The following is a 16,798-nucleotide window of genomic DNA, read 5'->3' as shown; positions in this document are numbered from 1 at the left end:
TATATGTTTGTGTGCATGTGTGAAGAGGCACAGAAGTGTGTGTGTGTGAGCATGACATGCAGCACTGCGGGAGGGTGAGGGAGGAGGCACTGGGCTGTGTGCATGTGTATTTGAGGAGGCACAGGTGAGTGTGTGTGCGATTGTACATGGGTGTGTATGAGGGAGGAGGCACACAAATGTGTGTGCATGTGAGTGTGAGCAGGCACGGGTTTGTGCATGCATGTATGTATATGTGCATTAATAGGACAGAGGTGTATGAGTGTGTTTGTGCATATGTGAAGAGGAGTAGGGGGGTTGTGTGTGTGAGGAGGGACAGTGTTTCATTTGTGTGTCTGTGAAGCATGGCAGGGGTGTGCATATGTGTGTGTGTGCATGTGTGCTTGGGGAGAATGTACATGCATGCACGGACGCACATAGTGCACCCCATCCTGGATTTCCTTAGTGCATCCTGCATTTCGCTAAAAATGCTGTGGTCGCCGCAAACAGCAGAGTGCCAGAAGCACAGACCGAGGTGTGTGCGCTCCGCCGACCTAGTCCGCTCTCCCAAGCACTAGGACCAAGACACCTCGCCGTGTTGGACGTTTCCACAGAGATCTAGTGAGTGCCCGGAGGAAGCGGCTGCTCCTTACCCCAGTGTCTGCACCTTGCAGCTGGGATGTCTCAGTCCCTCGCACAGCACCCGCACGCCGCCAGCCCCCAGAGCACTGTTACCCCCCAGGTGCAGCTCCGTCAGGCTGGGGCTGGTGCTGAGAGCAGCGGCGAGATCCCCACAGCAGGCATCTGTGAGATGGCAAGACCACAACCTGGAGGAGAGAGAAGAACAGAGCGGAGAGATCAGGGTGTGGACGGGGCCGGCACAGCTGCTCTGACAGGTAGCTCCTCCCACCAGCCCCCTCCCTGACCAATCAGCATGGACAATGGGACAGAAGTCCCGCCTCCTGCCCTGCCCCACAATCTACCCCTTGGCCAGGGAAAAACAGCCCTTCCTGCTCAGCCCCAATGTCTGTGCTGCACCTGTGGCCAATCAGCACTGAGAAGGGCCCAGCCCCAACCCTCCCCTCCCAGCCAATGGGGAAAGAGGGGCTGGCAGGACCCAGAGAGCATAGCACAGGGGCTGCTCCCAGCTGGGTCCTGCCTCTATGTGGAGGGGGATGGAGGATGGCCGTAGGTCTCCAGGCTGTCCCACCATGCCCTGCTCCACCATCAGGGCTCCTGGGAGCAACGGGGTTGGGGCTGCAGATTCATAGATAGATGTTAGGGTCGGAAGGGACCTCAATAGATCATCAAGTCCGACCCCCTGCATAGGCAGGAAAGAGTGCTGGGTCTAGATGACCCCAGCTAGATGCCCATCCAACCTCCTCTTGAAGACCCCCAGGGTAGGGGAGAGCACCACCTCCCTTGGGAGCCCGTTCCAGACCTTGGCCACTCGAACTGTGAAGAAGTTCTTCCTAATGTCCAGTCTAAATCTGCTCTCTGCTAGCTTGTGGCCATTATTTCTTGTAACCCCCGGGGGCGCCTTGGTGAATAAATCCTCACCAATTCCCTTCTGTGCCCCCGTGATGGACTTATAGGCAACCACAAGGTCGCCTCTCAACCTTCTCTTGCGGAGGCTGAAAAGGTCCAGGTTCTCTAGTCTTTCCTCGTAGGGCTTGGTCTGCAGGCCCTTGACCATATGAGTGGCCCTTCTCTGGACCCTCTCCAGGTTATCCGCATCCTTCTTGAAGTGTGGCGCCCAGAATTGCACGCAGTACTCCAACTGCGGTCTGACCAGCGCCCAATAGAGGGGAAGTATCACCTCCTTGGACCTCTTCGTCATGCATCTGCTGATGCACGATAAAGTGCCATTGGCTTTTCTGATGGCTTCGTCACACTGCCGGCTCATGTTCATCTTGGAGTCCACTAGGACTCCAAGATCCCTTTCCACCTCTGCGCCACCCAGCAGGTCATTCCCTAGGCTGTAGGTGTGCTGGACATTTTTCCTCCCTAGGTGCAGCACTTTGCATTTCTCCTTGTTGAACTGCATCCTGTTGTTTTCTGCCCACTTGTCCAACCTGTCCAGGTCTGCCTGCAGCTGTTCCCACCCTCCGGCATGTCCACTTCTCCCCATAGCTTTGTGTCATCTGCAAACTTGGACAGAGTACACTTCACTCCCTCGTCCAAGTCACTGTGTGTGCGTGTATGTGAGTCCATGTGGGGAGAGTGGTGCAGAGGCACAGGTGTGTGTGTCTATGTGTGAGAAAGTAGGTGTGGGGGTAGCATGTGTAAGTGTGTGCACGTGGTTCCCCCCATCCCATATTTCCTTACCACAATCCTGGAGTTTTGTAAAAATAGTATGGTCACCCGACCCAACAGAGTGCCAGAAGCACAGACCGAGGTGTCTGCACTCAGCCGACCTAGTCCACTCTCCCAAGCACTAGGACCAAGACACCTCGTCGTGTTGGACATTTCCACAGAGACCTAGTGAGTGCCCGGAGGAAGCGGCTGCTCCTTACCGCAGTGTCTGCACCTTGCAGCTGGGGTGTCTCAGTCCCTCACACAGCACCCGCACGCCGCCAGCCCCCAGATCATCGTTACCACCCAGGTCCATCTCCGTCAGGCTGGGGCTGGTGCTGAGAGCAGCGGCGAGATCCCCACAGCAGGCGGCTGGGAGATGGCAACACTGCAACCTGGAGGAGAGAGAAGCAGAGAGCAGAGTGACCAGGGCATGGACGAGGCCGTCGCAGATGCTGTGACAGGCAGCGCCCCCACCCACCTCTCCTGAAGCACAGTCACACGACGGACGAGGCAGAAAGGTCCCGGTTTCAGGCCTTGCCCAATGACAAACCAAGGGAACCCCACGGGAGGTTGGGGACAATCAAGCCCTGGAGAGGGATGCACTATGTGCGCCTGGTGGCACGGCCTGCTCCACAGCCGCCGCCGCTGGTTTAAATCAAGGATGTTATTGGCAGGATCCTGGTTTTCTCGGATCAAGAATCCAAACTTTCTGATAGAAATCCCAAATTCTCTGATTAAAACCCCCAGAATCCATGCATTTCCAGGATTGAAATAGAACGTCACTATGCATACAGGTATCAGTGGAAAACAGTCTTTAATTGATACAGTTACAACTCTAAACCTGTTTGGAAACCGCCCAGTGCTGCCATTATCATCATCAAATACATTCTCAATCCCCAGAGATTTTGGTGTTTGATTTGGGTTTTTTATCCTAGAAAATCAGAGCTGCCTGCCCCCTTCACTGCCCAGGGTGCGGGTTCAGCTGCGGCTGTCCCTCCTCTCCCCGCTGGTTTGTGGTGCTGAGCAGCCCTGCTCTGCCGGTGCCCTCATTCCCCCGCAGCCCCCGCCGCCCCCATGCGCTCCTGCCCCGCAGCAGTTCCCACCACAGGCGGAGGGGAACAAATGGGTTGGGGAGGCCGAGTGCGCGCTGCGCCCCCCAGCCCTGTAGGTAAGTCTGTGGGGGAAGGGGCGGGGGAGGGGAAAGGGCCATGGGGGCAGATCAAGGCCTGCAGGGTGAGGAGGCACGGGGGGGTGGGGGGGGTGGAGGCAAAGGGGTTTGTGTATATATGTGTGTTTATGTGTGTGTGCGGAGGTGCAGGGTGTGGTGTGTGTTGGAGAGAGGAGGCACAGCGGGGTGTGTATATGTATGTGTGTCTGTGAGATTGTGTATCTGTGTGTGGAGGCACAGGGCTGTGTGCATGTGTGTGTGTTTGTGTGACAGAAGAGGCACTATGGTTTGTTGTGTGTGTATGTGTGTGCAAGATGAGGCACCGAGGTGTGTCTGTGAGAGAGGAGGCACCGGGCTGCATGCACATGTATGTAAGGAGGCACAGGGTGTGCGTGTATGTGTGTGTGTGAGTATGTGTGCAAGAAGGCTCTGTGTGTGTGTGTGTGTGTGTGTGAGAGAGGAGGCACGGGGGGTGTTGTCATGTGTGAGGAGGCACATGGGGGTGCATATGTGACTATGAGTAGGCACAGTACGGGTGTTCATGTATGTTTGTGTGTGTGTGAAGAGGCACAGAAGTGTGTGTGTGTGAACATGAGATGCAGCACTGGGGTGTGTCTGTGTGTGTGAGGGAGGAGGCATTGGGCTGTGTGCATGTGTATCTGAGGAGGCACAGGGTGTGTGTGTGTTTCTGAGGCACAGGTGACTGTGTGTGTATGTGTGTGTGAGGATGCAGATGACTGTGTGTGGGTTGTAAGGAAGCACACAAGTGTGTATGTTTGTGAGTGTAAGCAAGCACAGGAGGTGTGAGTGCATGTATTTGTATGTGTATGAAGAGACACAGAGGGGTGTATGCGTGTGTGTGTGTGACAGAAAGACCGGGAGGGTTGTGTGACGAGGCACAGGGTTGCGTCTGTGTGTCTGTATGTTTGTGTTTGTGTGAAAGGAGGCACACGAGAGATGTGAGGAGGCACATGGCTCTGTGTGTGTGAGTGTGAGGAGGCACAGGGTGTGTGTGCATGCATGTATGTGTGTTTATGAAAAGGAGGGTGTGTGGATGTGTGAGAGAGAGAGAGAGGAGGCAAGCAGGTTTCAGTGAGTGTGAGAGAAGGATGGGGGAGGCACTGGGGAGTGTGTGTGTGTGTGTGTGGGGGGGGTAGGCACGGGTATGTGTGTGAGTATGAGCAGGCAGAGGTCAGTGTGCGTGTATGTATGTGTGAGTGCATGAAGAGGCACAGATGTGTCTCTGTGTGTGCATGTGAGTGTGAGACAGAGCACTTGGGTGTGTCTGTGTGTGTGAGGACTCACACATGTGGGCTGTGTGCACGCTTATTCAAGGAGGCACACGGTGTTTGTGCAGGGGTGTGTGTGAGGAGGCACAGGTGAGTGTGTGTGCTTGTGTGTGAGGATGTACATGCATGTGTATGAGGGAGGAGGCACACAAGTGTGTGTGCATGTGAGTGTGAGCAGACATGGGTTTGTGCATGCATGTATGTGTATGTGCATTAATAGGCACAGAGGTGTGTGAGTGTGTTTGTGCATATGTGAAGAGGAGCAGGGGGGTTGTGTGTGTGAGGAGGCACAGGGCACAGTGTTTATTCGTGTGTGTGTGAAGCACAGGGGCAGTGCGCACCCATGTGCGTGCATGTGTGCGTGGAGAGGGTGTGCATGCATGCACAGACGCACACGCGCATAGTGCACCCCATCCTGGACTTCCTTAGTGCATCCTGCATTTCGCTAAAACTTCTGTGGTCGCCGCAAACAGCAGAGTGCCAGAAGCACAGACTGAGGTGTGTGCGCTCCGCCGACCTAGTCCGCTCTCCCAAGCACTAGGACCAAGACACCTCGCCGTGTTGGACATTTCCACAGAGATCTAGTGAGTGCCCGGAGGAAGCGGCTGCTCCTTACCGCAGTGTCTGCACCTTGCACCTGGGATGTCTCAGTCCCTCGCACAGCACCCGCACGCCGCCAGCCCCCAGATCACGGTTATCACTCAGGTCCAGCTCCGTCAGGCTAGGGCTGGTGCTGAGAGCAGCGGCGAGATCCCCACAGCAGGCGGCTGGGAGGCTGCACCTCCCCAACCTGGAGGAGAGAGAAGAACAGAGCGGAGAGATCAGGGTGTGGACGGGGCCAGCACAGCTGCTCTGACAGGTAGCTCCTCCCACCAGCCCCCTCCCTGACCAATCAGCATGGAAAAGGGGACAGAAGTCCCGCCTCCTCCCCTGCCCCACGATCTACCTCTTGGCCAAGGAGAAACCAGCCCTTCCTGCTCAGCCCCAATGTCTGTGCTGCACCTGTGGCCAATCAGCACTGAGAAGGGCCCAGCCCCAACCCTCCCCTCCCAGCCAATGAGGAAAGAGGGGCTGGCAGGACCCAGAGAGCATAGCACAGGGGCTGCTCCCAGCTGGGTCCTGCCTCTACACGGACGATGGCCGTAGGTCCCCATGCTGTCACACCCTGCTCTGCTCCACCATCAGGGCTCCTGGGAGCCATGGGGTTGGGGCTGTGTGTGGGTCTATGTGTGTCCATGTAGGCAGTGGGGTGCAGAGGTAGGTGTGTGTGTGTGTGTGTATGTGAGAAAGTAGACATGGGGGTGGGGTGTGTATGTGTGTGCACGTGGTTCCCCCCATCCCATATTTTCTTACCACAATCCTGGAGTTTTGTAAAAATAGTATGGTCACCCGACCCAGCAGAGTGCCAGAAGCACAGACCGAGGTGTGTGCGCTCCGCCGACCTAGTCCGCTCTCCCAAGCACTAGGACCAAGACACCTCGCCGTGTTGGACGTTTCCACAGAGACCTAGTGAGTGCCCGGAGGAAGCGGCTGCTCCTTACCGCAGTGTCTGCACCTTGCACCTGGGGTGTCTCAGTCCCTCGCACAGCACCCGCACGCCGCCAGCCCCCACATCATCGTTATAACTCAGGTCCAGCTCCGTCAGGCTGGGGCTGGTGCTGAGAGCAGCGGCGAGATCCCCACAGCAGGCGGCTGGGAGACGAAAACGCCCCAACCTGGAGGAGAGAGAAGCAGAGAGCAGAGTGACCAGGGCATGGACGAGGCCGTCACAGATGCTGTGACAGGCAGCGCCCCCCACCGACCTCTCCTGAAGCACAGTCACACGACGGACGAGGCAGAAAGGTCCCGGTTTCAGGCCTTGCCCAATGACAAACCAAGGCAGACCCGCAGGAGGTTGGGGAAAATCAAGCCCTGGAGAGGATGCACTACGTGAGCCTGGTGGCACGGCCTGCTCCACAGCCGCCGCCGCTGGTTTAAATCAAGGATGTTATTGGCAGGATCTTGGTTTTCTTGGTTAAAAAAAAATCCAAGCTTTCTGATAAAAATCCCAAATTCTCTGATTAAAACCCCCAGAATCCATGTATTTCCAAATTAAAATGAAACGTCACTATGCACACAGGTACCAGTGGAAAACAGTCTTTAATTGATATAGTTACAACTCTAAACCAGTTTGGAAACCGCCCAGTGCCGCCGTTATCATCATCAAATACATTCTCAATCCCCAGAGATTTTGGTGTCTGATTTTGGCTTTTTATCCGAGAAAATCAGAGCTGCCTGCCCCCTTCACTGCCCAGGGTGCGGGTCCAGCTGCGGCTGTCCCTCCTCTCCCCGCTGGTTTGTGGTGCTGAGCAGCCCTGCTCTGCTGGTGCCCTCACTGCCCCTGCGCCCCCGCCGCCCCCACGCGCTCCTGCCCCGCAGCAGTTCCCACCACAGGCAGAGGGGAACAAATGGGTTGGGGAGGCCAAGTACGCACTGTCCTCCACTCCACACCCCCCCCCGGCAGGGGAAAGGGCCGGGGGGGGGGGGGCAGATTGAGGTCCCCAGTCTGAAGGGACACAGAGGTGAGTGTGTATATGAGCGTGAGCAGGCACAGGGATGCGTGCATGTGAGTTTGTGTGTGTGGGAAGAGGCACAGAGGGATGTGTGTGTGTGAGAGAGGAGGCATATGGGGGGTGCGTGAGGAGGCATATGGGTGGTGTGTGTGTGTGTGTGTGTGTGTGTGTGTGTGTGTGTGTGTGTGTGTGAGAGAGAGAGAGAGAGCGCGCAAGCACACGGGGGTGTATGTGTGCGTCTGTGATTGTGAGCAGGCACAGGGAGTTTGTGCACGCATATATGAAGAGGCACAGAGGGGTGTGTGTGTGTGTGTGTGTGTGTGTGTGTGTGTGTGTGTGGAGGCACAGGGAGAGTGTTCTTGCATGTATGTGTGTGTATGACAAGGGGTGTGTGTAGATGTGTGTGAGAGAGAGGAGGCAAACAGGTGCATTGTGTGTGTGTTTGTGAGGAGGCACCGGGCCTTGTGAGTGTGTGTGTGTTTAAGTGAGAGGAAGCACACAGCAGTGTGTGTGAGTGTGAGGAGGTACAGGGTGTGTGTATGTGTATGTATGTGTGAGTGTGTGAGGAGGCACATGGGTGTGTGTCTGGGATTGTGAGCAGGCAGGGGTGTACATGCATGTATGTGTGTATGAAAAGGCACAGAGATGTGTGTTTGTGTGAGGACGACCAGGGGTGTGTGTGTGAGGAGGCACAGGGTTGCGTCTGTGTGTGTGTGTGTGTGTGAAGAGGCATGGGGGTAGGTGCATGCTTGTGTGTGTTTGTGAGAGAGAGAGAGCAAGGGAGGAGGCACAAGAGTGTGTTGTGTGTGTGTCTGTGAGAAGGCACTGGGCTGTATGTATGTGTACGTGAGGAGACACAGGCGTGTGGGTCTGTGAGTGTGTGTGTGTGTGAGGAAGCACAGGTGTGTGTCAACACAGGGGTGTTTGTGTGAGGAGGCAAATGGGTTTGTGTGCAAGTGTGAGAAGGCACAGGGTGTGCATGCATGTGTGTATTTCATAGATTTCATAGACATTCGGGCTGGAAGGGACCTCGGAAGATCATCGAGTCCAGCCCCCTGCCCAAAGGGCAGGAAGTCAGCTGGGGTCATAGGATCCCAGCAAGATAAGCATCCAGTTTGCTCTTGAAGGTGTTCAATGTGGGCGCTTGAACCACCTCCGGTGGCAGGCTGTTCCAGACCTTGGGGGCTCGGACAGTAAAGAAATTCTTCCTTATGTCCAGCCGGAAACGGTCTTGTAGTAGTTTATGACCATTTGACCTCGTCATCCCTTGGGGCGCTCTGGTGAACCAACATTCCCCCAGATACTGGTGGTCACCCCTGATAAACTTGTAGGTGGCCATCAGATCACCCCTGAGCCTGCGCTTTTCCAGGCTAAAGAGCCCCAGGGCTCTCAGCCTGTCATCGTAGGGTCTGCTTCCCTGACCTCTGATCATGCGCGTGGCTCTTCTCTGCACTCTCTCAAGCTTCTCCACATCCTTTTTGAATTGTGGAGCCCAAAACTGGATGCAGTACTCCAGCTGCGGCCTCACTAAGGCCGAGTACAGGGGGAGAATGACGTCCCGGGATTTGTTTGAGAAGCATCTATGGATGCAAGCCAGCGTTTTGGTCGCTTTACTAGCCGCAGCATCGCATTGCAGGCTCATATTCATCTTGTGGTCAATGATGACCCCCAAGTCTCTTTCTTCCATAGTGCTAACCAACATAGCACTGCCGAGCCTATAAGGATGCTGCGGGGTTTTCTTCCCAAGGTGGAGAACCTTGCATTTATCGGCGTTGAACACCATCAGATTCTCGTCCGCCCACTTGCTGAGCCTGTCCAGGTCAGCCTGGATCGCCCACCTGTCTTCTGGTGTGGATGCTTTGCCCCAGAGTTTGGTGTCATCGGCGAACTTGGCCAGTCCGCTTCTGACTCCAGTGTCCACATCATTCATGAAGATGTTGAACAGTATGGGTCCAAGGACAGAGCCTTGGGGGACCCCACTGGTCACAGGACACCATGATGAGTAACTTCCACATATGTGTGTGTATGAAGAAGCACAGAAGTGTGTATGTGCACATGTGCATGCATCTGAGCTTGAGATGAGGCACTGGGGTGTGTCTGTGTATGTGGGAGAGGAGGCACTGGGCTGTGTGCATGTGTATGTGAGAAGGCACAGGCTATGTGGGTGTGTGTGTGTGTGTGTGTGTGTCTGTGAGTGTGTGTGTGAGGAGGTACGGGATTCTGTGTGCAGGTGAGGAGGCACATAGGGGGCAGTGAGAGAGGAGGCAGTGATGTGTATGTGTATGAAAAGAGACATGTGTGTGCAAGAGAGAGAGGAGGCCAGAAGGGTGTGTGTGTGTGTGTGTGTGTGTGTGTGTGTGTGTGAGAGATGCGGCACAATGGTGGGTGTGGGGGGAGGAACAGGGGTGTGAGTGTGTGTGTGTGTGAGGTGGCACATGGTTGTGTGTGTGAGGAGGCACATGGAGGGTTGTGAGTGTGAAAAGGCACATGGTGTGTGTGTGCGTGCATATATGTGTGTATTATGAAGGGGGTGTGGATGTGTGTGTGTCTGTGAGAGTAAGAAAGGAGGCACTGGGGTGTGTAGTGTGTGTGTGCATGTGTGTGTGTGCGCTTGAGGGGGCACCGTGCTGTGTGTGTGTGGGAGGAGGCACACAAGTGTGTGTGTCTGTGATTGAGAGCAGACAAAGAGGGTGTGTGCATGCATGTATGTATGTGTGTGTGAGGAGGCACAAGTGTGCATGTCTGTGATTGTAAGCAGGCACTGGGGGTATGTGCATGCAGGTATGTGTGTGTGCATGAAGAGGCACAGGGTGTGTGTGTGCGCGCATGTGTGTGTGAGAGGTGACACATGGTTATGTGTGTATGAGGAGGCACATGGGGGTGTGAGGAGGCACACAGGTGTGTGTTAGTGTGAGAATGCACAGGGGTGTGTGCATGCATGTATGTGTGTGTGTATGAAGGGGGTCATGGATGTGTGTGTACCTGTGTGTGTGAGAGAGAGAAAGAGAGAGAGGCGGCACTGGGGGGTGTGTGAGAGAGAGTGGAAGGAGGCACAGTGGTATGTGTATGTGTGAGGTGGCACATGGTTATGTGTGTGTGAGGAGGTACATGGGTGTGTGTGAGTGTGAGACGACACAGGGCATGTGCATGTATGTGTGTGTGTATGAAGAGGGGTGTGTGTGGATGTGCGTGTGTATGAGAGAGAGGGGGCACTGGGGTGTGTAGTGTGTGTGTGTTTGAGGAAGAACCGGTGTGTGTGTGTGTGTGTGTGTGTGTGTGTGTGCGTGTGTGTGTATGAGTAGGCACACAGATATGGTTGTGTGAGTATGAGCAGGCACAGGTGTGTGTGTGTGTGTATGAAGAGGCACAGAAGTGAGTGTGTGTGCATGTGCATGTGTGAGCATGTGAGTGCAAGACATGGTACTAAGGTGTGCCTGTGTGTGTGAGAGGAGGCACAGGACTGTGTGCACATGTATTCAAGGAGGCACAGGGTGTGTGTGTGGGTGTGTGTCTGTGAGGAGGCACAGGTGAGTGTTTGTGTGTGTGTGTGTGTGTGTGTGTGTGAGAGGAGGACCAGGGTGTGTGTGTGTGTGTGTGTGTGTGTGTGTGTGAGGAGGCACATGGGGATGTTTGTGTGCAAGAGAGAAGAGGCACGGGGGGGTGTATGAAGAGGCACAGAGGGGTGTGGGGGGGTGAATGTGTGAGGTGGCACATGGTTGTGTCTGAGGAGGAACATGGGTATGTGTGTGTGAGGAGGCACACAGGTGTGTGTATGAGCGTGAGCAGGCACATGGGGTATGTGTGTATGAAAAGGCAAGAGGTGTGTGTGAATATGTGTGTATCTGTATGTGTCAGAGAGAGAGAGGCACTGGGGTGTGTAGTGTGTGCGCGGAGGCACGGGTGTGTGTGTGCGCACGTGTGTGTGGGCAAGGAGGGGGTGAGTATGAGCAGGCACAGAGGGTGTGAGCATGTGAGTGTGAGACATGGCACTGGGGTGTGTCTGTGTGTTTGAGAGAGGAGGCATTGGGCGGTGTGCTTGTGTATTCAAGGAGGCACAGGTTATGTGTGTGGGTGTGTGTGCATGAGGCGGCACAGATGACAGTGTGTGTATGTGCACATGTGAGGATGCACATGCATGTGTGTGTGTGTGTGTGTGTGAGGAGGCACAGAGGTGTGCATATGTGTGACTGTGAGCAGGGATAGGGGGTGTGAATGCATGTATGTGTGTTTGTATGAAGATGCACAAGGGAGAGTGTGTGTGTGTGTGTGTGTGTGAGAGAGAGAGAGAGAAAGGATGCACATGGTTGTGTGGGTGTGAGGAGGCACACAGGTGTGTGTGTGTGTGTGTGTGTGCGCGCGCGCGCAGTCACGGGGGGTGTGCATGTATGTGTGCATGTATGAAGAGGCAGGGTGTGACTGTGTGTGTTGGTGTGGGAAGACCAGGGGTGTGTGTGAAGAGGCACAGGGTTGTGTGTGTGTGTGTGTGTGTGTGTGTGTGTGTGTGTGTGTGTGTGAGAGAAGAGCCATGGGGGGTGGGGGGGAGAGAGAGAGAGGAGGCATAAGGATGTGTTGTGTGTGTGTGTTTCTGAAGAGTCACCGGGCTGTGTGCATGTTTTTGTGAGGAGGCAGACAGGTGTTTGTGTGTGTGTGTGTGTGTGTGTGTGCATGCGTGCGTGCGTGCATGTGTAGGATGAGCACTGGGGTATGTCTGTGTGTGTGAGAGAGGAGGGACTGGGCTGTGTGTTTGTGTATGGGCACACGGGGGGGGGTGCAAGTGTGAGCAGCCCCAGGGGTGTGTGCGTGCACGCATGTGTGTGTGTGTAGGAAGAGGCACGGGGGGGTGTGCAGGCTGAAAGGAGGCAACTGGTTGTTTGCACAAGTATGTGAGGAGGCACAGGGTGTATGTGTGTGAATTTGTGTATGTGTTAGGATACACATGGTTATGTGTGTGAGAGGAGGCACAGTGCTGTGTGTGTGAGAGAGAGAGAGAGAGGAGGCACACGGGGGGGCATGAGGAGGCACATGTGAGTGCGTGAAGGCCAAGGGTGTGTGCATCTGTGTATGTGTGTGTATGAAGAGGGGTGTGTGTGGATGTGTGTGTGTCTGCATGTGTGAGAGGGAGAGAGAGGAGGCACTGGGGTGTGTGGTGTGTATGTCTGTGTGTTTGAGGAGGCACCGGTGTGTGTGTGTGTGTGTGTGTGTGTGTGTGTGTGTGTGTGAGAGAGAGAGAGGAGGCACAGTGGGGGGTGTGCATGTGAGTTTGAGACATGAGACTAGGGTGTGTCTGTGTTTGAGAGAGGTGGCACTGGGCTGTTTGCATATGTATTTAAGGAGGCACAGGGTGTGTGTGTGGGTGTGTGAGGAGCAGGCACAGGTGCGTGTGTCAAGATGTACGTGGTTGCATGGGTGTGAGAAGGCATGCAGGTGTGTGTCTGTGAGTGTGACCAGGCATGGGGTGTGTGAGTGTGACCAGGCATGGGGTGAGAGTATTTGTGTATGTATGAGGAGGTACAGGGTCCTCCATGTGTGTGTGTGTGTGTGTGTGAAGAGGCAAAGGGGTGTGTGTGAGGTGGCACATGGTTATGTGTATGTGAGGAGGCACATGTGTGTGTGTGTATGTGTCTGTGTGTGTGTGTGACAGAGAGAGAGAGAGAGAGAGGAGGCATAGGGATCCATCCGTGTGTGTGTGAAGAGGCACAGGGCTCTGTGTGTGTGTGTGTGTGTGTGTATATATGAGAGAGAGAGAGAGAGAGGTGGCATAAGGATGTGTTGTGTGTGTGTTTCTGATGAGGTACCAGCTGTGTGTGTGTGTGTGTGAGAGAAGAGACAGAGGGCTGCATGTGTGTGTGTGCACGCATGCACATAAGATGAGCACTGGGGTATGTCTGTGTGTGTGAGAGAGGAAGCACTGGGCTGTGTTTGTGTTCGTGAGGAGGCACACGGGGTTGTGTGTGAGTGTGAGCAGGCACAGGGGTGTGTGCGTGTGTGCATACATGTGTGTAGGAAAAGGCACAGAGGGGTGTGTGTGTGTGTGTGTGTGCGCGCGTGCGCACAGGCTGAAAGGAGGCACTGGGTTGTGTGCACATGTATGTGAGGAGGCGCAGGGTGTATGTGTGTGTTAGGATTCACATGGTTATGTGTGTGTGTGAAGAGGCACACTGCTGTGTGTGTGTGTAAGCACATGGGTCTCACTTCCCCCAGCGGGGCTCAGTCCCCAGCGCTGGGGCCCAGGCGGCAGGAGCAGCGTGCTGTGACCGGGAAGCAGATCGAAGCGCCCCCCGGGGGCGGTGGGGCTCTGCCGGACCCCTCGCAGGGGCGCGGCCCCCAGGAGCTGCCGGGTCACCGCGCTGCTCCTGCCGCCTGGGCCCCAGCGCTGGGGACTGAGCCCAGCTGGGCGAAGCCACACCCGAGTGCTCCTGCTCCCCGGCTCCTGCTGGGCAGCAGCTTGAGGTGCACTTTCCCAAAAACCCCTGCACTGATCTCCTTGAAACCTAGCAGACTTCGTGGCCTCAGAAGGGGCTACCATCCCTGCAAGTTTCATCACAGTCAGGCAGGACATGGCAAAGTTATGGGCTGTTTCGTGCATCCCCATTATAGCCAAAGGGCGAAACGTCGAAACAGTGACACCGTTTCAACGAAACGACCCGGAACAGAACGCAACAGCGCTGTTGAAATGAAATGAAACCTGACCCGAAACACTGGACTGTCAAAATGGTGACACAGAAGTCGAAGCGGGACGCTGCTGTTTAGCACAGCCCTACTCTGCAAGGAGACAATCTGAAAAGAATATGCCTTTGCCCTCAACAGCGCTTTGACGTCTGACCCGAGGGGCAGTGTGGAGGGACAAGGTCCCGTTTTGGCTTGGAGAAAGGCAAACTCTCAGGGGAGAGGAGAGAAAGTGGGGAGAAGAGAAGATCTGAGGGGCAGACGCTGATGGAGAGAGGATCAGTGGGAAAGTGGCAGCAGGGAAGGCGAAGCAGGAAGATAAACCACAAGATTTCAAACAGGAATCCACAGTATCCAAAAAAGATCTGGAACCCCCTGTGGCCTTTCTGAGTTGTTCGCAAGAGAAGAGTTGGTGTATGTATTTTTCTGTACTTGAAAAAATAAAGGAAAGCTAAAAGCTGGCATTTTCTGCGGGGGTCCCGAATCTCATTAGGGGGCCTTGCATCTAAGACGACAGTAAACCCCGGACCTACTGATGGGTGTACAACAAACCACAAAGAGCAAGGTGCCAATGGGAAAAACAGAAGTTAGGGAAGGGGCCGTTTGCACAGAAGAAATTGGTTAGTTGATTCTCGTCCACCTCTTGTAGAAGTGTCACTAATCAAGAGGCAGAAGAGAACGTGCCGGCAGCAGGGAAGTTCAGACAGGACGGGCATTACTAGCAAGAGCCCAGTTCCTATGATTGGACACTTGGAAGATAGCGGTGACAACTTACGTAGGAAGCACTGACGGCATAAACATGGAATTGAACATTAAATATCATGAAGCAGAAAATAAGAGAGACTCAATACAAAACACTTTGCCTGGAGGAACAAAGACACTGGGGGCACGTCTACACGTGCGTTTGATCCGAGATCAGTTTACTTGTGAGTGCACTACTCACGAGTAAGCGCTCCCAGGCAGGCGTGTACACGTGCAGGGATGTGGGAGCAGATGTGCTGCTCCTAGCAGCAAACTGCTGTCACTTCCCAGCAGCAAACTGCTGCCCTGGGCTCCTACTGCTGCTGAGGGCAGCTTCCCAGGTTCCTGCTGCCCACTGCGCTGGCCCTGCTGCCCACTGCACTGACTGCCAGCTCGCCCATGGCTGTCTGGGCCCTACCAGCTCTCCCATGTGCAGCGACTGCCTGCCCGGCTGCACCGCACTGGCCCAGGGCTGCCACTGCTGCGCACCTGTCTCCTGCAACCTGTCCTGCTGCTGGACCGCAGCAGAACCGCCAACCATGGGCTGCTGAATGTCACTGCCAGCATCACCCTCTCCCTCTTGTGCCTCCAGCCCCATTGTCTCTGGGACTCTGGGCCAACCAGGACTGCTGGCTGCACATCACTTAGCACACCTCAGATGACCAGCAGTGGCTGGAGGCATTCTGGGTGATTCAGGACATCTTCCAGGGCCTCCTGGAGGAACTTGGTTTACACCTGGAGTGGCAGGAAAATGCCATGTGGCTGCCCCTCACTGCGCAAACCTGGCTAGCCCTCATCCTGCTCAAGCTGGCCCTGCCTGCCACCCTCCGCTTGTTGGGCCATCTCTTTGGGGTGGGCAAGGCCACTGCCAGGGAAGCCATTCTGGATGTGTGCGACATCCTCCAGGCTGTGCTGGGGCACATGGTACTCTGCATGAACAACCCCCTGGCAGTGGTGGTGGGATTCTGTGCCCTGGATTCACCTAGCACATCGGGGCCCTGGACATGACCTGCCGGTTTAGGAGGAGGGCCCTGTCCTGGGTCTTCTAGTGGTATTTGTCCTTGTGACAGGAGTGTCCCTTCTGCAGTCCAATTATCGGTGACTCCACCCTCCTGTTATGGGCCAACAGCCCACCTTCTCTCCTGCCATGCCTTGATCTTAATTAGTTAATGGATGTCAAATAGCAGGAAAGTGCCCATTTATTGCCCTGGTGTCAGGGGCGCTATCTGTGGCTCTTTTTCCTCCCCTACACCGCAGCCCAAGCCTCGCGGATGATACTGACATGGTTTCATCTGGACCTTGTTGTAATTTGGCCCTCCCTTTGTCCTCCCTGGGCTTTCCACAGCTCTCTCTCGCCTGTCTCGCTGCCCCCTTTCTGGGGCTTCTTGCCACCCCTCCTCTCTGGGGCTGGGTTGGTGCACCCAAAATACTGCGCCCCCTCTGGTGCTGGGGTCCCCACACTGCTGTGGGTCCCCTATGAGGCCTCCTCCTTCCCCTAATAGCCTCACCCAAACCACTGGTTCAAACAGCAAACATAAAACACAAGCCACTGGGCTATAACAAAAATCCAAGCCGCCTGGCTAAACCATCATTCGGCTAAAACATCACTCAATCCCTACCGGGGGATACTGCCCCTCAACAGCATCAGGAGCTGGTCGCGCAGTCAGGCCTCTCCCCCTTCGCTTGTTCCGGCAGAGCTCCCTTCCCCCTTGGCTGCCAGCAGGGAACTGCCCTCCTGGCCTCAGGCCTGGGATTTGTGTGGGAGCCAGGCCCTGCCCCTTCTGGTCAGCTGAACAGGCGCAGGTGTGGCCAATTCCCTCCTTAATTGGTTGTCTCGGCAATCGGCACCTGGGTTCCTGCCTTCTCTGAGAGTAGCAGGCACCTTAATGTCTTCCTACAGTCCCGCTCTGGTGCCAGGTCCCTGGCCCCCGTCTCACTGCTGCGTTGCACTCTCTGCCTATTCTGGGATCACCTGGCCCCTACGCATCTGCACCCTTCTGGATCTGGGCCCCTGACCCCTGTGTGTGTGTGTGCCCCTCTGGTGCCAGACCCTTGGCCCTCTCTCAATACCACCTTGTACTCTCTGCCCACTCCGGGCTCTGTAACTG

The 16,798-nt window shown here is 55.4% G+C and overlaps 1 protein-coding gene across 1 annotated transcript in view; it reads right to left on the bottom strand.

The window, feature by feature from the left end:
• The window catches only part of LOC132245859 (NACHT, LRR and PYD domains-containing protein 12-like), a 48,458-nt gene that overhangs the window by 15,037 nt on the left and 16,623 nt on the right, over nt 1-16,798 (bottom strand). Inside the window, exons 3-6 of the mRNA XM_059719037.1 lie at nt 6,273-6,446; nt 5,348-5,521; nt 2,493-2,666; nt 630-803 (exon numbers count right to left, since the gene is read on the bottom strand). Of these exons, the coding sequence (XP_059575020.1) occupies nt 630-803; nt 2,493-2,666; nt 5,348-5,521; nt 6,273-6,446 (696 nt within the window). The remainder of the gene's footprint in view (nt 1-629; nt 804-2,492; nt 2,667-5,347; nt 5,522-6,272; nt 6,447-16,798) is intronic.

This window comes from Alligator mississippiensis, chromosome 15, assembly GCF_030867095.1.
Source record: "Alligator mississippiensis isolate rAllMis1 chromosome 15, rAllMis1, whole genome shotgun sequence".
Lineage (NCBI taxonomy): Eukaryota > Metazoa > Chordata > Crocodylia > Alligatoridae > Alligator > Alligator mississippiensis.
The sequence above is the reverse complement of the archived record's forward strand: the minus strand, read 5'-3'. Positions and strand labels throughout refer to the sequence as shown.